The 25705-nt window shown below is 44.0% G+C and overlaps 1 protein-coding gene across 2 annotated transcripts in view; it reads right to left on the bottom strand.

The window, feature by feature from the left end:
* Positions 1 to 25705, bottom strand: part of pde4ba (phosphodiesterase 4B, cAMP-specific a) — a 629295-nt gene that overhangs the window by 473840 nt on the left and 129750 nt on the right. For both annotated transcript variants that reach the window (XM_072574073.1, XM_072574074.1), the window contains exon 2: positions 1504 to 1628. In XM_072574073.1, coding sequence (XP_072430174.1) covers positions 1504 to 1545 — 42 coding nt within the window. In that variant the 5' untranslated portion in view covers positions 1546 to 1628. The remainder of the gene's footprint in view (positions 1 to 1503; positions 1629 to 25705) is intronic.

Genomic DNA, 25705 nt, shown 5'->3' with positions numbered 1-25705 from the left:
TCCTGTTCAGGATCAATAACTTATTTAAAAAGAGAGAAAGTTTCAAATTTCACCTACTTACGAAGATTCCACGGTTTTGAACAACCAACAAGCTTTACTATACAAGGTTAGAAATTTAAAATAATCCACAATATGAATAAAATTTATAGTTTAACATTCAGAATTAACAAGAGATAAACATGAGAAATGGACAACTTGTGGCTGAACACTCCATAGACAATATCAAATAGCAGATACAGTAAAAACAGATTCCACACACCACTCAGGAACCAACCCAGAAATCTTCGTCTCTTTCACTTGAACTGACCCATGTCAATTATTACATCACACCATTTAAGCCACAGTGTACATGAATGCCTATACGCCAAGATGGTTGCAACTCCTTAGCTCCCCTGCTATCAATAACTGCTCACCTCCCAGCAGCTCAATCTTCTCCCCTGTGGCTACATCCCAATGGTTGTCTAAAGACTGCACTTCATACCTAATTACTGGCACTATTGGAGCTCTCTACGTCTGAGCAGAACCTTACTGCCCATGAGCCACCCTGTGTCCTAACTATATTGAGTTAGCTGACAGCACTCCAAAAGTTTGTACTTCCAAATAAACCTGTTGGATGATAACCTGGTATTGTGATTTTAAACTCTGCCCACTCCTGTACAACACCAGCACCTCCATGTCTAGTTTTTTTTTTAAACAGAATCCCTACAAATGGAAACAGGCCCTTCGGCCCAACAAGTCCACACAGACCCTCTGAAGGTTAACCACTGAGACCCATTCCCCTACCCTAATACGCTACATTTCCCATGACTAATGCACCTAACCTACACATCCCTGAACACAATGGGCAATTTAGCATGGCCAATTCAGCTAACCTGCACATCTTTGGACTGTGGGAAGAAATTGCAGCACTCGGGGGAAACCCCTGCAGACACGGGAAGAATGTCTGTGTGAAGTCTGCACAGTTACCAAAGGCTGGAATCGAACCCCAGTCCCTGGCACTGAGAGGCAGCAGTGCTAACTACTGTGCTGCTCACCCTTCATGATCCAGGAGGATCAAAGCCAAAATCAGTCTTACCAGACATTAGGCCTGCTCTCACATGAGTGAAAGTTACTTTAAATCGGAGGGTTACCGTGCCTCAGGTGAGGGGAGAAGTTGAGAAGGAGAGTCCTTCATCGTAATCTCAGTGCAGTAATTAAACTTACATTGTTGGTGCCACTCTGCATTGCAAATCAGTTGTTCAACCAGAGGTAACCAACCCAATGTTAAAATGAATTATCAAATAGTGATCACATCAGAACCTCACAGAAATTACAGAAAACTGGCACTTCAGAGTCAGAGTCAACACAATTATTAGTAAGTATGTTTGGTTTAATACAAATATCTCTCAAGCTTTCAGAAGATAGGAGGGGAATCTCTCTAGAATAACGCAAGTCTTTTTACAAGAAAAGTCTGAGCCTAAATTATTAAATTGAAAATACAATTAGCTCAAGTTATTGACTTACATCTTCTGTGGTCACTGCCAGGACGCTTCTACTTTTCTTCATCGTAAGAATGATTATGATCAATGTTTCCAGCAGCTATGTCTCAGAGAAACAGAAAGCCAGTTCCTTACAAGCTTGTGTATCTCCTAAATCAGAGCACAACAAATAAATTAGAGTAGATAGCATAGAAAGGCTGCAGTCAGGAACAGAGACTTATAAAATTGCAATGCTGGCTCTGGAGTCAGCCCAAATAAAAAGCACATGAAACAAGTACTAAGAAAAATACCTAACATAATTCAGTAATAAGGAGCCAAGCAATAAACTAACTGCAGTTAGAGCATTCTAGTAAAATAAAATCTAAACATTTAATTACCTTCCTTCTGCTGCTTCAAAAATCAAACAGAGCTATTTACTGATATTGTTCTATCCAAATTACATTCTAGATGATTATTAACTAGAAAAGGAGTAGTCTGACCTGGTTTCCTGTAATACTGTCATAATTTTTATTCATTTATGGGATGTGGACGTTGCTGGCCAGCCAGTATTTATTGCCTGTCCCTAGTTGCCCTTGAGAAGGTGGTGCTGAGCTACTTTCTTGAACTGCTGTAGTCCACCTGCTGTGGGTTGACACAACTGCTATTAGGGGAGGGATTTCAGGATTTTGACCCAGCAACAGTGAATTAATGCCGATATATTTCCAAGTCAGGGTGGTGAGTGTCTTTCCTATATAATCGGCTGCCCTTGACCTTCTAGGTGGAAGTGGTCATGGGTTTGAAGATGCTGTCTAAAGGAATCTTTGATATTTTGCAGTGCATCGTGTAGCTAGTACACACTGCTGCTAATGAACATCGGTGGAAGAGGAAGTGGATGCTTGTAGCTGCCATGCCAATCAAGTGGACTGACTTGTCATGAATGTTTGTCAAGCTTCTTAAAATGTTGTTGGGGCTGCAAGCAGGGAGTATTCCATCACACTACTGACTTGTGCCTTATTAGATGGCGAACAGGCTTTGTGGAGTCAGCTAGTGAGGAAATCCCCACAGTATTCCTAGCCTCTGACATGCTCGGTGTTCATGTGGCGAGTCCAGTTGAGTTTCTGGTCAATGATAACCCCCAGGATGTTGATAGTGGGAGATTCAATGATGGTTACACCATTGAATGTTAAGGGGCTGTGGTTAGATTGCCTCTTATTGATGATAGTCATAGCCTGGCATTTGTGTGGTCCTAATGTAACTTGCCACTTGTCAGCCCAAGCCTGAGTATTGTCCTGATCTTGTTGCATTTGAACATGAACTGCTTCAGTATCTGAGTTGTTACAAATGGTGCTGAACAGTGCACAAATCACCCATTGGCATGCTTCCTGACTTCTGTCATTATGATGGAGGGAAAGTCATTGAAGAAGCAACTGAAGATGATTGGGCAGAGGGCACTACCCTGGGGAACTCCTGCAGAGATGTGCTGGAGCCAAAAGGACTGACCTCCAACCACAACCACAGTACGTTGTGTCAGGTAAGACTCCAACCACTGGAGAGTTTGTCCCCACATTCCCATTGAATTCAGTTTCTTCACAGCTCCTTGATGCCACACTTGTTCAAATGCAGCCTTGATGTGAAGGGCTGTCACTTCCACCTCACCTCTGGAATTCAGCTCTTTTGTCCATGTTTGAACCAAGACTGTAATGAAGTCAGGAGCTGAGTGACCCTGGTTGTACCCAGTTATTGCTGAGGAGGTGCTGCTTGATAGCACTGTTGATGACACCTTCCATCACTTTACTGATGATAGTACAGACTCTAAATGGGGAGGTAATTGGCTGGGTTGGATTTGTCCTTTTTATGCACAGGACATACCTACAAAATTTCCATATTGTTAAGTAGTTGTAATTGTACTGGAACAACTTTGATAGGGGTGCAACAAGTTCTGGAGCACAAGTATTCAGTACCATTGCCAGAATAGAGTCAGGACCTGTAGACTTTGTAGTATCCAGTGTCTCCAACTGTTTTTTGATATTACGGAGTGTATCAAATTAGCTGAAGACTGGTAGCTGTATTGCTGGTGTCCACTGTAGGAGGCCAAGATATATCACTTGCTCAGCATTTCTGGCTGAAGACTGCTGTGAAAGCTTTTGCACTGGCATGCTGAGCTCTTCCATCTTGGAGGATGAGGATATTTATGGAGCCTCCTCCTCTGGTGAGCTCTTAAATCATCACCATCTCCTTCATTTTTGCAGCAGCAGCAGGAGTGAGAGAGACAGAGGACCGGGGGCTGCTGGGAAAATAAATTAATCCTTTAATGTGAATAGGTGGAGTGCACACTGAGCAGGAGCAGACATGGGACTGCCGTGTAATTAAGGTAATATATTTGGACGGTTGCTTGACACGAAATGCTACTTAGGTAGTGTCTCACCTATCCTTCTCCTCTCACCAAATAAAAAGGCTCTGTGCACTGATTCAGTAAGGTTACTAGTTTTTCCAATAGTCTCTTTGGGAATTCAGAACAGTGGGAATGATATTAGGACAACTGCATGCTCCTCCTTTAGGATGTCGGCGGTAAGGGTCACCACTGACTTCACCTGCGGGAAGTGAACCCAACTCCAGCTCCTCTGAAACTGCATTAGGGTACTGGAGCTGGAGCTGGATGAACTTTGGATCATTTGGGAGGCAGAGGGGGTTATTGAGAGGAGTTACAGGGAGGTAGTATCACCTCAGGTACAGGAAAAACATGGATAGGTTACAGTCAGGGGACAGAAAGGGAACAGGCAGAGAGAGCAGGGATCGATCCACTGTAGCCATTCTAGTCAGCAATAAGTATACTGTTGGGACCAACCAGAGAAAAGCAATAGTGGCCAGGTCTCTGGCTATGTGGCTCAGAAGGGAAGGGAGGGAGAATAGCAAAGCGCTAGTCATAGGAGGCTCAATCATTAGAGGAATGGACAGGAGATTTTGTGGTCGTGAATGGGCCTCCCGGAAGGCATGCTGCCTCTGAGGTGCCAGGGTCCAGGATGTCTCGGATTGAGTCTACATGATTCTGAAGGGGGAGGATGAGCAGCCAGAAGCCACAGTGCACATTAGCAATGACCTAGCTAGGAAAAGGGAGGAAGATCTTTTAAAAATAAAAGGTGATTTCAGGAAGTTATGTTGGAAGCTAACAAGACAAGCAGATTAGTAATCTCAGTATTACTACCGGTGCCATGTGCTAAGGAGGAGAGGAACAGGGAGCAGGTGCAGCTAAACACATGGCTACAGGGCTGGTGCAGGAGGGAGGGCTTCAGATACGTACATCAGGGTACCTTCTGGGAAGGTGGGATCGACACATGAAGGATGGGTTATGCTTAAACTGGAGGGGCAATGCCCTAGGCGGGAGATTTTCTAGGGCATTTCAGGAGAGTTTAAACTAGTTTGGCAGGGATACTGGAACCAGAGCTACAGTTCAGAGGAGAGGGTAGTTGTTGAATGGTCAGAAATAGAATGCAGGGAGTCTGTCAGGAAGGTGACAAAGTTGATAGGGAAAAAGGAGGAGTTAAGTGTGTGTTTCAATGCAGGAGTGTCAGGAATAAAGAGTGATGAACTTAGAGCATGGATCAGTATTTGGAACTACGATGTTGTGGCCATAACAGATGTGGATTTCACAGGGACAGGAATGGTTACTAGATGTTCCAGGGTTTAGATCTTTTAAAAAGAACTGGGGGTGGTGGGGTGGTGGTAAAAGAGGAGATGCAATAGCATTGTTAATTGGAGAGTGCATCACGACTGCAGAAAAGGAGGTTGTTGAGGAGGGTTTGGAGCAGTCAGTCAGTCACTTTATTGGGTGTTTTCTATAGACACCCCAACAGCAGCGGAGAGATGGAAGAACAGATTGGACAGCAGACTTTGGAAAGGTGCAAACGTAACAGTTGTTATGGGTGATTCCAACTGCCACAATATTAATTGGAACCTCCTTAATGCAGATGGGTCTGGATGGAGCTGACTTTGTCAGGTGTCCAGGAAGGTTCCTGACTCAATATGTATATAGGCCAATAGGCCAACTGGGGCGAGGCCATATTGGATTTGGTGCTAGGCAATGAGCCAGGCTCGGTGTCAGGTCTCTTGGAGCATTTTGGTGACAGTGACCACAACTGCCTCACCTTTTCCATAGCCATGGAGAGGGATAGGAACAGACAGTTTGGGAAGGTATTTAATTGGGGGAGGGAAAATTATACTGCTTTTAGACAGGAGCTGTGTAGTATAAATTGAGAACAATTCATGGAAAGTACACAACAGAAATGTGGAGGATGTTTAAGGAGCACTTGTTGAGTGTATTGGATAACTTTGACCTATCCCTCCTAGTCCAGGAACTCCCCACATACGTTCAAGACACCACCCATGCCCTCCATCTCTTCCAAGACTTCCATTTCCCCAGCCCCCAACACCTCATCTTCACCATGGATATCCAGTCCCTCTACACATCCATCCACCATGACCAGGGCCTCCAAGCCCTCCGTTTCTTCCTCTCCCGACGTCCCCAACAGTACCCTTCCACCAACACACTCATTCGTTTGGCTGAACTGGTCGTCACCCTTAACAATTTCTCCTTCGAATCCTCCCACTTCCTCCAGACCAAAGCGGTAGCCATGGGCACCCGTATGGGCCTCAGCTATGCCAGTCACTTTGTTGGCTACGTAGAACAGTCCATCTTCCATAATTACACTGGCACCACTCCCCACCTCTTCCTATACTACATTGATGACTGTATTGGCGCCACCTCGTGCTCCCGCGAGGAGGTACAGCAATTCATCAACTTCAACACATTCCACCCTGACCTTAAATTTACCTGGACCATCTCTGACACCTCCCTCCCCTTCCTGGACCTCTCCATCTCCATAATGACAACCGACATCTTTTACAAACCCACCGACTCCCACAGCTACCTGGATTACACCTCTTCCCACCCTACCTCCTGCAAAAATGCCATCCCGTATTCCCAATTCCTCCGCCTTCGCCGTATCTGCTCCCAGGAGGACCAGTTCCACCACAGAACACACCAGATGGCCTCCTTCTTTAGAGACCGCAATTTCCCTTCCCATGTGGTTAAAGATGCCCTCCAACACATCTCGTCCACATCCCGCACCTCCACCCTCAGACCTCACCCCTCCAACCGTAACAAGGAGGGAACGCCCCTGGTGCTCACCTTCCACCCTACCAACCTTCGCATCAACCAAATCATCCGCCGACATTTCCACCACCTCCAAACAGACCCCCACCACCAGGGATATATTTCCCTCCCCACCCCTTTCCACCTTCCACAAAGACCGCTCCCTCCGTGACCACCTGGGCAGGTCCACGCCCCCCTACAACCCACCCTCCCATCCTGGCACCTTCCTCTGCGACCGCAGGAATTGCAAAACCTGTGCCCTCACCTCCATCCAAGGCCCTAAAGGAGCCTTCCACATCCAAAGTTTTACCTGCACATCCACCAATATCATTTATTGTATCCATTGCTCCGATGCGGAATCTTCTACATTGGGGAGACTGGACGCCTCCTAGCAGAGCGCTTTAGGGAACATCTCTGGGACACCAGCACCAATTAACCACACCGCCCTGTGGCCCAACATTTCAACTCCCCCTCCCACTCTGGGCCTCCTTCACCGCTGCTCCCTCACCAGACGCCTGGAGGAAGAACGCCTCATCTTCTGCCTTGGAACACTTTAATCCCAGGTCATCAATGTGGACTTCAACAGTTTCCTCATTTCCCCTTCCCCCACCTCACCCTAGTTCAACACTGTCCCCATGACTTGTCCTACCTGCCCATTTTCTTTCCCACCTATCCACTCCACCCTCCTCCTGACCTATCACCTTCATCCCCTCCCCCACTCACCTATTGTACTCTATGCTACTTTCTCCCCACCCCACCCTCCTCTCATTTATCTCTCCACCCTTCAGGCACTCTGCCTGTATTCCTGAAGGGCTTTTGCCCGAAACATCGATTTTACTGCTCCTTGAATGCTGCCTGAACTGCTATGCTTTTCCAGCACCACTCCAATCTAGACTCTGGTTTCCAGCATCTGCAGTCATTGTTTTTACCTACAGGCAAGAAATGGTAAAGCCTTGGATGACAAGAGAAGAACAGCTTCTGGTCAAGGGGAAGGAAGCTTGTTTAAGGTCGAGAAGTAAGGATCTGACATAGCTTTAAAGGATTACAGGGTGGCCAAGAAAGAGCTCAAAACTGGACTGAGGAGAGCTAGGAGGGGGCACAAAGACACCTTGGTGGGAAGGATTAGGGAAAACGGAACTGCGTTCTGCACGTACAGTGAGGAAGAAGAGAATGATCAAAGTGAGGGTAGGGCCAATCAGGGATAGTGGAGGAACTTGTGCCTAGAGTCTGAAGAAGGAGGGGAGGACCTAAATGGGTTTTTTGCTTCAGCATTCACTCAAGAGGGGGACCTTGTTGATAGTGAGGTTAATAGGCTTAAGCAGATTGATATTAAGTAGATGTGCTGGAAATTCTACGCGTTCCCAGGGCCAGACTAGATATATAGGAGAAAGGGAGGACTGTAGATGCTGGAGTACCAGAGTTGAAAAATGTGGTGCTGGAAAAACACAGCAGGCCAGGCAGCATCTGAGGAGCAGGAGAATTGACGTTTCGGGCATAAGCCCTTCTTCAGGAGTGAGGCTGGTGTGCCAAGCGGGCTGAGATGAAAGGTAGGGGGGAGGGGCACTGGGAATACGATAGGTGGAAGGAGGGGAGGGTGATAGGCCGGAGAGAGGGTGGTGGCAGAGTGATCGGGAAGATGATTGCAGGTCAAGAGGGCAGTGCTGAATCTGAGGTTTGGGACTGAGATAAGGTAGGGGGAGGGGAAATGAGGAAGCTGGAGAAATCTACATTCATCCTGTGTGTTTGGAGGGTTCCTAGGCGGAAGATGAGGCGCTCTTCCTCCAGGCGTCGTGTGGCCAGGGTCTGGCAATGGAGGCGGCCAAGGACCTCTATAGCCAGACCCTGGCCGCATGAAGCCTGGAGGAAGAGCGCCTCATCTTCCACCTTGGAACCCTCCAACCACACGGAAGGAATGTAGATTTCCCCTCCCCCCACCTTATCTCAGTCCCAAACCTCTGATTCAGCACCGCCCTCTTGACCTGCAATCTTCTTCCCGACCTCTCCAGCCTATCACCCTCACCTCCTTCTGCCCACACTTGGAATACTATGCCCTCACGTATCGTATTCCCAGCGCCCCTCCCCCAAACCTTTTATCTCAGCCCGCTTGGCACACCAGCCTCATTCCTGAAGAAGGGCTTATGCCCGAAACGCCGATTCTCCTGCTCCTCGGATGCTACCTGGCCTGCTGCGTTTTTCCAGCACCACATTTTTCAACTCCAGACCAGATATATCCAAGGTCACTACAGGAAACGAGGAATGAGATTTCTGCACATCTGGTGATGATCTTTGCATCCTCCCTCTCCATAGGAGTAGTCCTCGATGATTGGAGGAAGGCAAATGTTGTTCCTCTGTTCAAGGAAGGGAATAGGGAAATCCCTAGGAATTGCAGATCAGTCATTCTTATGTCTGTGGTAAACAAGGTATGGAAAGGATTCTGAGAGATAGGATTTATGACTATTTGGAAAAACAGTTTGATTAAAAATAGTCAGCATGGCTTTGACAGGGACAGATCATGCCTCAAGCCTTATTGAGCTCTTGGGAGGATGTGACGAGGCATGTTGAAGAAGGTCGAGCAATGGAGGTGTTGTATATGGATTTCAGAAAGGCATTTAATATGACAGGAACGTCATTCAGAGAAAGTTAGGAGGTAAGGGATACAGGGAAATTTGGCTGTCTGGATACAGAATTGGCTGGCTGAAAGACGACAGCGAGTGGTAGTGGATGGAAAGCATACCACCTGGAGGTCAGTGACCAGTGGTATCCCACAGGGATCTGTTCTTGGGCCTCTGTGCTTTGAAGTGTGTAATAAATGATTTGGATGAAGTAGTGGAAGGGTGGGTTAGTAAGTTTGCCATTGACACAAAGGTCGGTGGTGGTACCAATAGTTGAGGGCTGTTGCAGGCTCCAAGACATTGACAGGATGCAGAGCTGGGCTGAGAAGTGGCAGATTGAGCTCAACGTGGATAAATGTGAAGAGATTCATTTTGGAAGGTTGAATTTGAATGCAGAATACAGGGAATACAGAATTCTTGGAAGTGTGGAGGAACAGCTTGGGGTCCACGCAGAGATCCCTCAAAAGTTGCCACCCAAGTTGATAGGCTTGTTAAGGCAGCATATGGTATTTTGGCTTTCATTAGCAGGGGATTGAGTTTAAGAGCTGCGAAGTTTTGCTGCAGCTCTATAAAACCCTGGTTAGACCACCAAAACATCGATTTTCCTGCTCCTTGGATGCTGCCTGACTTGCTGTGCTTTTCCAGCACCACTCTAATCTAAGCTTTGGTTTCGAGCATCTGCAGTCCTCATTTTTGCCCACACTTGGAATACTATGCCCAGTTCCGGTTGCCTCATAATAAAGGAAGGATGTAGATGCTTTGGAGAGGGTGCAGAGGACATTTACCAGGATGCTGCCTGGATTGGAGGGAATGTCTTATGAAGAGACGTTGAGCGAGCTTGGGCTTTTCACTCTGGAGAGAAGAGGGGTAACTTGATAGAGGCATACAAGCTAATGAAAGGCATTGATAGAGTAGATAGCTAGAGACTTTTCCTCAGGGAAAAAATGGCTATCATGAGGGGTCATAATTTTAAGGTGATTGGAGGAAGGTATAGAAGAGATGTCAGAGGTAGTTTCTTTATGAAGAGAGAGTGTGGTGAGTGCATGTAATGCACTGCCAGTGGTGGTAGTAGAGTCGGAGACATTAGGAACATTTGAGACACTGCTGGACAAGCACATGGACGGCAGTAAATAGAGGACATGTAGGTTAGGTTGATCTTAGATTAAGATAAAAGCTCAGCACAACATTATGGGCCAAAGGGCCTGTACTGTGCTGTACTGTTCTATGTTCATTCATGACTGGATGTGGCAGGACTAGAGCTTCGATCTGATCTTTGGTTGTAGGCTCTCTTAATTCTGTCTATCACTTGCTGCTTATGCTGTTGGGCATGCAAGTAGTCCTGTTTGGTGGCTTCACCACGTTGACACCTCTTCTTCAGGTATGCCTGGTGCTGCTCCTGACATGCCCTCCTGCACTCTCTATTGAACCAGTGTTGATCCCCTGGCTTGATGGTAATGGTTGAGTGGGGGATATACCAGGCCATAAGCTTACATTGTGCTGGAGTACAATTCTGCTGACGTTGTTGGTCCACAATACATTCTAGATGCCTAGTCTTGAGTTGCCAAATCTGTCCAGTTTAGTACAGTGATAGTGCCACACAACACAATAAAGATTATTCTCAGTGTGAAGGCAGGACTTTGTCTCTACAAGGACTTGGTGGTGGTTGCTCTTCCAGATACCATCATGGACAGATGCATCTAGAGCTGGCAGATTGGCAAGGACAAGGTCAAGTATGTTTTCCCCTCTGGTTGGTTCCCTCACCACCTGCTGCAGACCCAGTCTAGAGGCTACATCCTTTCAGTCCTGACCAGCTCGATCAGTAGTACTGCTGCCAAGCCATTCTTGGTGGTGAACATGGAAACCCCCACCCAAGAGTACATTTTGTGCCCTTGCCATCTTAGTGCTCAATATTGAATACCACCAATTCATCAGCTGAGGGAGGATGGTACATGATAATCAGGAGGAGTGTTCCTTGCCCATGTTTAATCTGAAGTCAGGAAACTTCACAGGGTCCAGAGTCAATGTTAAAGACTCCCAGGGCAACTCCCTCCCGACTGTATAGCACTGTGTTGTCACGCCAATGGTATAGAATATATCCAGTGATGATGGTGGTGAGGGTGTCTGGGTCAGTCATACTCATCGACTCATACCTTACAGACAGACAATGTCTGGGTGATACTTGACAAGTCTGAGAGACAGCTCTCCCAACTTTGGCACTAGCCCTCAGCTGTTAATAAGAAGGACTTCACAGTATCAACAGGGCAGTTTCTACTGTTGTCTTTTCTAGTGCTTAGATCAATGCCAGGTGATCCATCCAGTTTCATTTCATAATAATGGAGTATGTTTTGGAATTGATATTTTGACTAATATTTAAGGATACTGACTTTTTAGCACTTCTCATTTTAATTTATAGCATCCTTTTATGACTCCTCACCTATTTTATATTTAAAATAATAATAATTAACCCTTCTTTGGCACATTCTTGCCATGAATTCAAAAAGGTACTGCAGCAAGAGGACTGGTAATCAGACTGAAAAGTTAGATACATTAGTAACTGGGGACATTCCACAAATTTCCATGGTCCTTTTTGAATTACTGATACCTTGCAAATGTCCAACTAATCAGCAGTATATTGCACCCGCCTGGAGTAACCTAAAGATCAATAAAATTTCAGGTTTAGCTCAAGTAGTACAAAATATATAATCCAAGAGATAATAAAAGGTCACAAACTAAAATCTTAATTATTTTTGTTAGTATATCATGTATTATTGAGCAGAATAGCAATGGAAAGAAATCAAGGTTTTATATAGTATTCGAATCTGAATTGTACTCTTATTAGAGAGAAATTGCAAATACAATTAAAGGTTTTGAACTCTTGCATTTCTTATTAAAAGTCTGCTGAATACAGGTAATGTAACAAGGTCTTGGATTAAGCCTCCTCTAGAAGGGATTAGCAATATTTGAGGCTCCTCCACCCTGGTCAATGGTTTTCCATCTTTTCTGATGCTACACCAACAGGATATTCCTTGAGACTACTGGCAAGTACTGACGAGATGGAGATGGAGATCCTACACAGAGCCTTGGTACAGAATGACCTTTGTCACTGAAATATGAGCCAGAAGTATGGCATGTGACTTAGGTAGTGGGGTGGGTAGGAAATACATTCTGCCCTAGCCACAGCATCAGCAGATTAAGGGATAATTTTAAACAGGCGGACCAGTCAATATGAAACAAAAACAAGGTGCTGTAGAAACTCAGCAGGTGTCAACTGTAGAAAGAAAAATGAAGTTAAATGTTTCACATCTAGCACCTTTCATCTGAAGACATGTTAATATATTGTGCAAGTTTCAGCAATGCACTGAATTTCTTTTTGCTCTGCTCTGATGTAGTCGTTATTTTTTAGATTTTAAAGTACTGACCTAAACTTTGTTAAATTTTTGCCAGGGCTCATGCTTAGTGCCCTACTTTAGGAATTTTTGAAAAGTGGCACAGAAATACACAGGTAAGACATTCAATTCAACAACTTGTCTAAGAGGACTGAGTCAAGCACTATTTAATACTTAACTGCTGCTCTTCAGCCTAATGCCACAATCTTCACCTGGAACCAAATTGTTCAAAAGCTACACTCGAACACAGAATTGCCACTTTCATTCTGAATGGGGTAATTCAATTTACTAGAAAATGTCAAACAGGTTTACTTAACTGACAAACTCAACTTGCAGTCCCAAAGCAATTTGTGCATACGTCGTTTTCTCAATCTAACATGCTACTCATGCTGCTGGTCATATGGTGTCACTTGACGTATGAGCAGAATCAGCTCAAAGCAGTAAACACAACACACTAATTTACATTTGCCAAAAGAATACTGATTTTGTTTCCAGATTTTAAACAAATTACTCAGGACCTATGAAACGGAATAATTTTTTTTGTTAGATATTGGTCTCTTGTCCAATAAAAGGCAGTGCTCTTTTCATTGATCTGAAACCATCTAAACTCGGCAGATGTTCGCAGGGACAGCTGGAAAATGGGAAGCCTTCAGAAATGAGATACCAAAAGTCCAGAGACACACTGGTTAGTGTGAAAGGAAATGCTGGTAGGTATAGAGAATGACTGAAGAAATTGGGGTCTTGGTTAAGACAAAGAAGAAAGCATATGTCAGGTATAGACAGGATCAATCGAGTGAATCCTTACAGTATAAAGGCAGCAGGAGTATACTTAAGAGGGAAGTCAAGAGGGCAAAGTGATAGCTTTGGTAAGTTGGATTAAAGGAAAATCCAAAGGGTGTTTCAAATACACTAAAGGACAAAAGGGTAACTAGGAAGAGAATAGGGCCCCTCAAAGATCAGCAAGGCAGCCTTTGTGTGGAGCCACAGGAGATCGGGGAGATACTAAAAGAGTATTTTGCATCAGTGTTTACCGTGGAGAAGGACATGGAAGATATAGAATGTGGGGAAATAAATGGTAACATCTTGAAAAATGTCAATATTACAGAGGAAGTGCCAGATGTCTTGAAACGCATAGAAGTGGATAAATCTCCAAGACCTGATCAGGTGTACCCTTGAACTCTGTGGGAAGCTAGGGAATTGATTTCTGGGCCCCTTGATGAGATATTTGTATCATCAATAGTCACAGGGGAGATGCTGGAAAGCTGGAGGTTGGCTAATGTGGTGCCACTGTTTAAGATAGGTGGTAAGACAGGGCACTACAGATCAGTAAGCCTGATGTCAATGGTGGGCAAGTTGTTGGAGGGAATCCTGAGGGATAGGATGTACATGTATTTGGAAAGGCAAGGACTGATTAGGGATAGTCAACAGGGCTTTACACATGGGAAAATCATGTCTCACAAACTTGATTGAGTTTTTTGAAGTAGTAACAAAGAGGATTGATGAGGTCAGAGTAGTAGATGTGATCTATATGGACTTCAGTAAGGCATTCAACAAGGTTCCCCCATGGGAGACTGATTAGCAAGATTAGATCTCATGGAATACAGGGAGAACTAGCCATTTGGATACAGAACTGGCTCAAAGGTAGAATACAGAGGGTGGTGGTGGTGGTGGTGGTGAAGGTTTGGAGGCCTGTGACCAGTGGAGTGCCCCAAGGATCAGTGCTGGGTCCACTACTTTTCGTCATTTATATAAATGATCAATGTGAGCTTAAGAGGTATAGTTAGTAAGTTTTCAGATGACACCAAAATTGGAGATGTAGTGGATCTTGATCAGATAAGCCAATGGGTTGAGGAGTGGCAGATGGAGTTTAATTCAGATAAATGCAAGGTGCTGAATTTTGGGAAAGCAAATCTTAGCAGGTGGTATTTGGTATGCTTTCCTTTATTGGTCAGAGTATGGAGTACAGGAGTTGTGAGGTCATGTCCTGTACAATCGCAACATTGGCTAGGTCAATGTTGGAATATTGCACGCAATTCTGGTTTCCTTCCTATCAGAAGGATGTTGTGAAACTTGAAAGGGTTCAGAAAAGGTTTACAAGGATATTACCAGGGTTGGAGGATTTGAGCTGTAGGGAGAGGTTGAATAGGCTGGGGCTGTTTTCCTTGGAGCATCGGAGGCTGTGGGGTGACTTTATAGAGCTTTATGAGGGGGCATGGATAGGGTAAATAGACAAGGTCATTTCCCTGGGGTGGGGCAGTCCAGAACTAGAGGGCATAGGTTCAGGGCGAGAGGGGAAAGATACAAAAGAGACCCAACGGCAACTTTTTCATGCATATGGTGGTGCATGTGTGGAATGAGCTGCCAAAGTAATGGAGGCTAGTACAATTGCAACATTTAAAAGGCATCTGGATGGGTATACGAATAGGAAGGATTTGGAGGGATATGGACCTGGTACTGGCAGGTGGGACTAGATTGGGTTGGGAACCTGATCGGCATGAACCGAAGGATCTGTTTCCATACTGTACATTTCTGTGAAATTCAGAGAAATCATGTTAGTCACAGCTGAGGGTATAATACAGCACAGAACATGACCATTCAGCCCATCAGCCTTGTACCAATTCTTTGAAAAATGGTATCCAGTGGAGATCTGCTCAGTTCCTCTTGCCATACAGCTCTTCAATTTTCCCTCAAAATGCGCACACATCTCCTGTGTAATATTTTTCCTCAGTCCACGTTCAATACTTTTTCCCATCATCTTTACACTAGTGTCTTCTGATTGCATAGCAGATGATATGTCAGTCAAGTTTCTTATTTACTCCATCAAATTCTGGTCATTTTTAATATCAACCTCTCCTTAGCCTTTCCTTCTCAATGTAGCACAACTCCATTTTAGTGGTCCATGTAACTGGCAATTTAATCCTGAGACCTATTATAGTAATCATCTCTATACTTCCTCTAATGCCTTAACATTCTTCCTAAAATGCACTGTCTTGAATTGGAGCCACATTAATCCATAGAACCATGGAAATCATACAGCACAGGAAGGGTCCATTTGGTCCATACTGTTCATGCCCAGCAGAAACTGACCAATATTTTACTGTCGGAGAGTTGAGCAGGATTTTGGTGATCAGACTTCTAGTATTGGTGCAGGGTCAGAGACGGAGCTACCACTAGGGGTAAATACCTGACAGGCAATATATGCCTTACAAGATTGGAATAGAACAGCCTTTACTGTTGCATACACTCAAATGAGTTCAGTGAAAAATTTGTAATGTCACCACTTTGATGCTATCTTTGGTACAGGATACCCAAAATGTTTGTTACAGAATTGAAAGAGTGAGAGCAAAAAAAAAGCGAGCATAGGAATAGAAAGTTTTAAAAATTTAAAATAAAACAATTACTCAAAGTCCAGGATAAAAGCATCTTTAAAAAGTACTCAAATTACAGTCCTTTTCACTGAGTCCGTGCCCACCACGCTTCAGAACGCAAGGCCTCGCTGCCTCCTTGCACTGGCCCCTGGCACAGAATCCGTTTCCAGGACTCATCTACAGGCTGTCTCCCACACCAGAGTCCAGCCCTTGACTTGCCTCCCACACCAGCATGGTCTCAGACTCATCTGGCTTGGACTCGGGCCATTCTCTCCTTGAGGTGGGGGGAGGGGGAAAAAAGAAGGGCGATAGGGAAAAAGACTGCAGAAAAAAAGAAAACAAAAGAAAGGAAGGAAAATAAAAAAAAAGAGAATTGGAAAGGAGCTCTGGTGCCATCTTGCATCAGAAGATGCCTGGGAGTTAATTCAGCCAGACTTCATCTGGTCAGCATTAAGAGTCTGACTAGCCTAGTATATTGTTTCCCTGAAAGGAAGCTGATCCGTGTGATCACATCATTTTGTAAACTTCTATCAGGTTGCCCCTCATCCTCCAGCATTCAAATAAAAACCACCCAAGTTTGTCCAATCTCTCCTATACATAATACCCTCCAAAACCAGGCAGTATCCTAGTAAACCATTTCTGTACTCTCTCCAAAGCCTCCACATACTTCTAGTAGTGTGATGACCTGAAATGTACACCATATTCCATATATGGCCTAAAATTCTATACAGCTGCAACAGGACTTGTCCTGACCAATAAAAGGCAACCATGCCATATTCCTTCTTGACGCCTTACTTTTAATGTTGCCACTTTCAGGGAACTTGTATGCTGAGATCCCTCTACGTTGATGCTACTTAGGGTTCTGCCATTCATTGAACTTGGGAAGGAAGTACTGGATTAGTGGTGCTGGAAGAGCATAGCGGGAGGGGGAGTTGAAATGTTGGGCCATGGGGCGGTTTGGTTGATTGGTGCGGGTGTCTCAGAGATGTTCCCTAAAGCGCTCTGCTAGGAGGCACCCAGTCTCCCCCAATGTAGAGGAGACCGCATCGGGAGCAACAGATACAATAAGTGATATTAGTGGATGTGCAGGTGAAACTTTGATGGATGTGGAAGGCTCCTTTAGGGCCTTGGATAGAGGTGAGGGAGGTGGTGTGGGCACAGGTTTTACAGTTCCTGCGGCGGCAGGGGAAAGTGCCAGAATGGGAGGGTGGGTAGTCACGGAGGGAACGGTCTTTGCGGAAGGCGGAAAGGGGTGGGGAGGGAAATATATCCCTGGTGGTGGGGTCTCTTTGGAGGTGGCGGAAATGTCGGCGGATGATTTGGTTTATGCAAAGGTTTGTAGGGTGGAAGGTGAGCACCAGGGGCATTCTTGTTACAGTTGGAGGGGTGGGGTCTCTGCCAAGGACATGGAGGACCTGGGCCTCCTTCACCGCCGCTCCCTCACCACCAGACGCCTGGAGGAAGAACGCCTCATCTTCCGCCTCGGAACACTTCAACCCCAGGGCATCAATGTAGACTTCAACAGCTTCCTCATTTCCCCTTCCCCCACCTCATCCTAGTTTCAAACTTCCAGCTCAGCACTGTCTCCTTGACTTGTCCGACCTGCCTATCTTCTTTTCCACCTATCCACTCCACCTTCTCCTTCTTGACCTATCACCTTCATCTCCTCCCCCACTCACCCATTGTACTCTATGCTGCTTTCTCCCCACCCCCACCCTCCTCTAGCTTATCTCTCCACGCTTCAGGCTCACTGCCTTTATTCCTGATGAAGGGCTTTTGCCCGAACCGTCGATTTCGCTGCTCGTTGGATGCTGCCTGAACTACTGTGCTCTTCCAGCACCACTAATCCAGTACTTGGTTTTCAGCATCTGCAGTCATTGTTTTTACCTTGGGAAGGAAGTATGCAATCTTCCAGAATGCACCACCTCATTTATCCGGATTAAACTCCATCTTTCATTTCTCTACTCAAGTCTCCTGTTATCTCCTTTGGCATACCTTCTCAGTGTTCACAGCTTCCCCAATCCTCATTGTCATTGGCAGACTTTGTCAGGCCACCTACATTCTCCTCCAAATCATTTATATATTACAAACAACAGCAGTCCCAGTACTGATCCCTATGGTATACCACTGGTCCCAGATGTCCAGTCAGAAAAAAAAAATCTTATTACTATGCAGATTCCTACAGCTAATCAGTTCTGTACCCATCTTACCAAATCACTGCAGATCCCACATGACTTCACATTTTGGACCAGCATGTCCAGAGGTGTGCAGTTCTGATAACCACTCGATTAGAGTAATGTGAAGGCTTTGAGGAAGAGGGTAAAAGAGATTTAATAGGATGTTGCCTAGAGTGGAGTTCATTAGCGATAGGAGGGATTGGATGAACTTGGATTGTTTTTGTTAAGTTATTGGAATCTAGGGGGTGACCTGATAAAAGTACATTTAAGTATTAGTGGCATAGATAGAGTGGATAGTCAGAGTCTTTTTCCCAGGTGTAAATAGTCAAATACTAAGGGGTGTAGGGTTAAGGTGAGAGGGGAAAGTTTAAATGAGACAGAGGGTGGTAGGTTCTTGGAATGTGCTGCCAGCGAAGTAGTAGTAAATATAAAAAAGTGCTTAAATGTCATTTAGACAGACATATGAACAGGGAACAAAAGAGGGGAATATGGACCATGTGCATGTCAAAGGGATTAGATAGAATGGCATCATGGTTAGTATAGACATGGTCGGCTGAAGGACCTGTTCCTGTACTGAACTGTCGATGTTCTATATCCTATGTACTACAGACTTTATAATCCGTGATGTGATTAAATTGAATAATGCAATGTATATGGGTATACCATCAAATCAAGCATGTTCTGTGAAATGTAATGCTTCCTGAAAATCATAACAGGCAAACATCTAATCCTCTGAGCATGGAGCTTCCTCTTTAGCTCTAAACTGCATATAAGCTTAGAGCCATATAAAGCCAGAACAAATCTCAAAAATGAAACACAATCTGTTAACTACAGCAGCACTTAGATCCCTACTGAGTATAAATATTCCAAAATTCAACTTCTGAGAACTCACCTTAAAAGTAATTTCTATAAATTTAAACAAATGTATTTGCAAAGGGATTCCTGGCTTTGAAAAGATATTTTTAAAAATATATTTCATAGAAAAAGATATTTTAAAATCACAAATACAAGATACAATTGAAAACAATACAATGAAAGAACAAAGATCAACACAAACCACCCTCATGTACAAATGTGTAAATGTATAAAAATATATAAAACCCCACCTCACTAAACTAATTAAATGAATAATAAAATAAAACAAAATAATAAACAACAAACAAAATAAAATAAAATAATAATAAAAAGGTCAACAAAACAAAACACTAATTCTGATATCAAAAGCATTAGTTTTCATTATTCATACATTCACAGATCCCCTCTCTGGATATTGGACTCTTAAAGCACAATCATTGTGGCTATATAAAAGCCCTTATTAGTGTGGCAGTCAAATCTGCGTCCAGGTAGTCCAAAAATGGGCACCATGTCTTACAGAAATTCTCAGTTTTATGGTGTACCACACTTAGAGTCAGAGATATATAACACCGAAACAGACACTTCAGTCCAACTCAGGCATGTCAATCAGATATCCCAACCCAATCTACACCCACCTGCCAGCACCTGGCCCATATTCCTCCAAACCCTTCCTATTCATATACCCATCCAGATGCCTTTTAAATGCTGCAATTGTACTAGCCTCCACTACTTCCTCTGGCAGCTCATTCCATATACGTACCATCCTCTGTGCGAAAACATTGCCCCTGTAGGCCTCTTATATTTTCCCCTCTCACCCTAAACTTACTAACTGAACCTCTTCTTATGCTCACATCCAAATTATTTATGTAAATGACAAAAAGTAGTGGACCCAGCACTGATCCTTGTGGCACTCCACTGGTCACAGGCCTCCAGTCTGAAAAACAACCCTCCACCACCACCCTCTGGTCTTCTACCTTTGAGCCAGTTCTGTATCCAAATAGCAAGTTCTCCCTATATTCCATGAAATCTAACCTTGCTCACCAGTCTCCCTTGGGGAAACCTTGTCAAATGCCTTACTGAAGTCCATATAGATCACATCTAACACACTGCCCTCATCAATCCTCTGTTACTTCATCAAAAAACTCAAATCAAATTGGAGAGACATGATTTCCCACGCACAAAGACATGTTGACTATCCCTAATCAGTCCTTTCTGTTCTAAATACATGTACATCCTGTCCCTCAGGATTCCCTCTAACAATTTGCCCATCACAGACATCAGGCTCACTGGTCTGTCGTTCCCTGGCTTGTCCTTACCACCTTTCTTAAATAGTGGCAACCACATTAGCCAACATTCATTCAGTCTTCTGGCACCTCCCCTGTGACTATCGATGATACAAATATCTCACAGCAAGGGGCCCAGCAATCAGCTCCCTAGCTTCCCACAGAGTGCGAGGGTACACCTGATCAGGTCCTGGGGAGTTTATTGACCTTAATGGAGTTAGACATGCAGCACTTCCTCCTCTCTAATATGGAGATATTTCAAGATGTCACCATCTACTTTCCTACATTCTGTATCTTCTCCATAGTAAGCACTGATGCAAAATACACATTTGATATCTCCCCCTTCTCCTATGGCTCCACACAAAGGCCGCGTTGCTGATCTTAGAGGGGCGCTATTCTCTCCAGAGTTATTTTTTGTCCTTAAAGTATATTTATAAAAACCCTTTGGATTCTCCTCAACTCTTTGCGAAAGCTCTCTCATGTCCCCTTTTTGCCCTCCTGATTTCCCTCTCAAGTACACTCCTACTGCCTTTATACTCTAACGATTCACTTGATCTATCCTGTCTATACCTTACATATGCTTCCTTCTTTTTCTTAACCAAACCCTCAATTTCTTTAGTCATCCAGCATTCCCTATACCTACCAGCCTTCCCTTTCACCCTGACAAGAATATACTTTCTCTGGGCTCTCACTATCTCATTTCTGAAGGCTTCCCTTTTTCCAACTGTCCCTTTACTGGCAAACATCTGCCCCCAATCAGCTTTTGAAGATTCTTGTCTAATACCATCAAAATTGGCCTTTCTCCAATTCAACTTTTAGATCTGGTCTATCCTTTTCCATCACTATTTTAAATCCAATAGAATTATGGTTGCTGGCCCCAAAGTGCTCCCCCACTGACACCTCAGTCACCTGTCCTGCCTTATTTCCCAAGAGTAGGTCAAGTTTTGCACCTTCTCTAGTAGGTACATCCACATACTGAATCAGAACTGTAAGATAATCCAAAGGGAATATGCTCCATAACAACCTCACACCAACCTAGACAAGTCTGGGGGATTTTCAGACACCCAACCTAACAAGATATCCTTTCTTGTGCAGAAGGTGAGGATGTTGAAAAGGTTTTTCTTATGCACATCTACAGGGAATGTACTGGGTAGGCCAAGGAGGAGAGAGATCAGGTCCTTCTCTACCCTGACACTTAAAGTTCCCTCCATTGCACCTGCCACAGCACTCCAGTATGTTTGAAGCCTGCCAGAGGACCAGAGTATGGGCACGCTTACTTTACATTGTCTAACTTTACACTGGGGCAAACTGAAGATACTCCTGGTTTAAATTTTGACAAAACAAACAATCTGGAGCCAAGTGGACCCTGTGGAGAATCTTCAACTGTAAAGCAAGGGTCCTATTGCAAATTGATATCTTTCTTGCATTTTCCCCAAATATCATACCATGCCTTTGAGGAGACTTCAATGCCTAGCTCTCTCTCGGACACACCCTGCAGTGTCTCCTTCAAATAACTCACCCAAAATACATTCCTAGCTGCCCAGTGTTGGAATCCTGAATGCATCATCCTCAGTTGAAAACCTGCCATACCTATTATAGGTGTAAACAAAGAAGTTTTACCAATATTGCCTTCCCTATACCGAATTGCCCCCTATGCTTTAACAGTATTGATAACTATTGGGTTATGGCAATATTCCTTAACTGTCCTCATTTTGTCCAAAAAACATCAAGCTAATAAGGGGCACTTTGCCTGAGAGGGTTCAACATCTAGCCACATTGAAAGAAGGTCCCCACAAGCCCAATCACAAGATAAAAGCGAGCTTAGTTGATAGCTTTTAATGTCTGGGAGATCCACTCCCCCAATCTGCAAGGTAATTGCAGTTTAGCTAATTTAATAAGGGGCCACTTACAATTCCAAATAAAAGAGCAGAATCAGCTATTCAGTCTCCTGAATGTTTGCTTATTGAAAATCAGGAGCATCACCCATATAGGATACAAAAAAAAAGGGAAAAAATTTCACCTTAATAAGAACTAACCAACCCAACCACGAGACAGGTAGCACCTTCCATCTTTGAAGGCCTTGTTTGATTGTCAAATAATTGAAAGTTAGCTTTAAAACAACCAATCAAGAACTGAAATGATGAATGAATATGCCCAAATACATAATAACCCCCTGTGACCACTTAAATGGGGACAGAGATTCACCCTCAAGACACAACACCTTTGTAAGACCACTCGTAGGCATAGCTTCCGATTTTGCAAGATTAATCTTGTACCCCGAAAAGATGTCAAACAAACATTTATCAGGCAAGGCAGCAAAACTGCTGGATTTGACAAAAAACAAAGGACATAGTCTCCATACAATAAAATCTCACGTAATTTTGACCCCACTTCTGGAGCGGATATATTGGAGTGGCCTCTGCCAACAGTTCAAATCAACTTAAAAAGCAATGGCAAGAAATGGGACAGCCCTGCTGGCTGCACCTAAAAATACCAAAATTGCTTCATCATACCCCATTGGTGATGACCGCAGCAAAAGGGTCATTGTAGAGAATCTTTATCCATCTTACAAAGGCTTCGCCCAAGCCAAAGCACTCGAATATAAAAAAGGTACATTCACTCAACTGTCAAATGCCTTCTCTGCATCTAGAGAAATCACCAATCCTTGTATTGGCTGCTATTGACACACTTGAATTATATTAAGCAGCCTCCTAACATTATTGGAGGATCTGCAACCCTTTACAAAGCCAGTCTGATCCCCCTTTAACAATAGAAGGTAACAGTTTCCAGCCTTAACACAAGGGTCTTAGAGAGGATTTTAAAGTCAACATTTAACAGTGAAATGGGCCTGTAAGAGGCACAGTCCTCCAGGATGTTCCCTTTAAGAATAAGCAAAATATTGGCCTATCTTAGAGATGGCAGGAGACAATGATTGTCTGAGTCATTGAATATATTGAGCATCGGGCCTGTCAATATGCTTATAAAATTCCTTATAAGAACTGGGCCCCTTTCCACTCTGAAGCTGCTTCACTGCCTCCTGCACCTCTTGCTCTGATAAGGGGGCATCGAGAAAAGACTTGTTCGGGGGTCACACCTGTAAGCTCCAGATCCTTGAAAAAGGACTCCATCTTGGCCCGCTCCTGCTCACAACCCTCAGATTGGTATAGAGTAAAATCTCAAATACTGCATTAATTTCTGGAATCCTTAATAGACATAATGGCCTGAGGGGCACTTGCCTTGTTTGTCACCATTATCATACAACCTTTGTTTGTGAAAGTAAGCTCCTTCTTTGCTATTTGTGTAAGCACGGAATTCAATGCAGACCACAGCGCAGGAATCCTCTGTAGCTTGGCCAATGAGGGCCTGCCAAAACAAGCCTTCACGGCTGCCTTCAACCGTGCGTCACAATGTTGCTCACCCTTCTGCCGCTTCCTACTGCCAGAGTGAGAGATAACTAACCCCCCCTGGGATTGGCTTTGGCAGTTTCCCAGAGACCATAAAGGTTACTAACAGACGCAGACTTAGTGTCTAGGAATGCCCAAAATTCCTTAGAGAAGTTCTTCACGAACTTATTATCCTTAAGGAGCTTCAGGCCCACTGTACCATCCTTAATCTTAACCAACTGGTATACTGAAGCGTGATCAGAGATGGTATTATCACCAATCGTACAAGATGCCACCAAGTCCAAGGTTTTTACGGGGTTCAAAACAAAAAAAAAAAAATCCGTCTTGGTATGACATCTGCGGGGTTTGGATTAAAAAAAATGCAAAATCCCTGCCTCCAAACGTCCACCAACCCTTACTCCACACACAGATCCACTGACTGTTTAGTTTGTACAGAGGGTATTGGGAGGCCTTTGGGCAACCTGTCTGCTGTAGGATCCATGAGACAATAAAAAAAAATCTCCCCCGTGATGATATGCAGAGACTAGAGACTGACCAATTTAGAGAATGCATCTACCAGAAATTTGAGGGGATTTGCCAGAGGGAGTAAACATTTAAAACACCATATTCTTCAATTTATCAGGGTTTTGAGGATTACAAACCTCCTGTGTATGTTTTTAACACTCTAGTAACTTAAATGGGAGATTCCTCCAAACCAATATAGCCACTTCCCTACTTCTGGTATTAAAAGATGAAAAGTAAACCAGATCAAAGCCATTCTGCTGTAGTTTCAAATGCTCCCCATCATCCAACAGTCTCTTGAAATAGAGCAAAGCAATGTCCGCCTTTTCCTTTTTAAGGCTCGAAGGTACCTTTTTCCTCTTAACTGGTGAGTCAGTCCCCTTGATGTTCCAGGTATACCATTTAAAGAAGTCGTTAGCCATAACCTTCTGCACTGACATTTAGATTCCAGAGAGGAGGAACCAGAATTACAAATCACAGTCTTAGTGTCGCAAGATCCACCGAACTTAAAAACTACATAAACTAAAACCATTACTGTTAACAAACCTACAAGCTATCGAAGACTACATACAACAAAATCCAAAAAACAAACCAAACATATAAAGCGCCAATGGCACTGAATAGCAGAACTCACTGCTTGCCCAAAGGGGGCATCTTCACATCCCAAAACCCAACTTCCCATCCCACCATGAATATATTTAAATACCTGAACTGGGCATAAACTGCCTGTAAGTAGGCATCTAGCCATCCCAACCATTTTCTCTTCACCTAGCTAGAGCCACACCACAAACACAAGCAGCAAAGAAAGAAAATACACTATGGAATAACAATATGAACAAAGAAATTTTGGATTAAAAAAAGGAGTACCCCACCCATCCTTTGGTATAACTTAGAAATTGAAAGTAAACATCCCAGCTGTCCGTGAGCATATACTTTCGACCAGATGATCACCAATAAAAAATAAAAGGAATAAAGAAAGCCCCAAACAGACTTCCTTTTTTATATATAAAGCGTAGAGACATACCCAAACAACACTACTGTTTGTACATATTAAATTGTTCAGATTAAGTTAATTTGACCACAAGGGCTCATCTTCTCCGATGTATTAGATCCATCTAAAAAAGGTAATCAGAAGCACCGCCAGATTCCTCAGTATACTGGATCCCAAGCTCCCTAGTCTTTTTCTGATGCCAAGGGATTTTCTTTTCAAGATTACTACTGCTGAGAAGTCCTGGAAGAACATAAACTTAGAGCCCTCATATGCCAGGGCCTTTGGATCCTTCCCCGGATTTTGGAAGCTTCCACGATTCTCTCCTCAATTCTACAAGAGATGAAACTGCACTAAGATAAGACGAGGACATTGGTCCAGACATTACCTCCGTGCAGTGACCCGGTGAGCCCTCAATCTTCAAGCTTCCCATTGCAGCCTCCAAGTTAAAGGAATTTCAGCAACCAGTCCTCAATAAACTTCATTGGTTACTCACCTTCCTTACCCTCTGATAGACTGACAATC

This window comes from Chiloscyllium punctatum, chromosome 7 (genome assembly GCF_047496795.1).
Source record: "Chiloscyllium punctatum isolate Juve2018m chromosome 7, sChiPun1.3, whole genome shotgun sequence".
Taxonomy (NCBI): Eukaryota; Metazoa; Chordata; class Chondrichthyes; order Orectolobiformes; family Hemiscylliidae; genus Chiloscyllium; species Chiloscyllium punctatum.
This window is presented reverse-complemented; position numbering and strand designations above follow the sequence as displayed.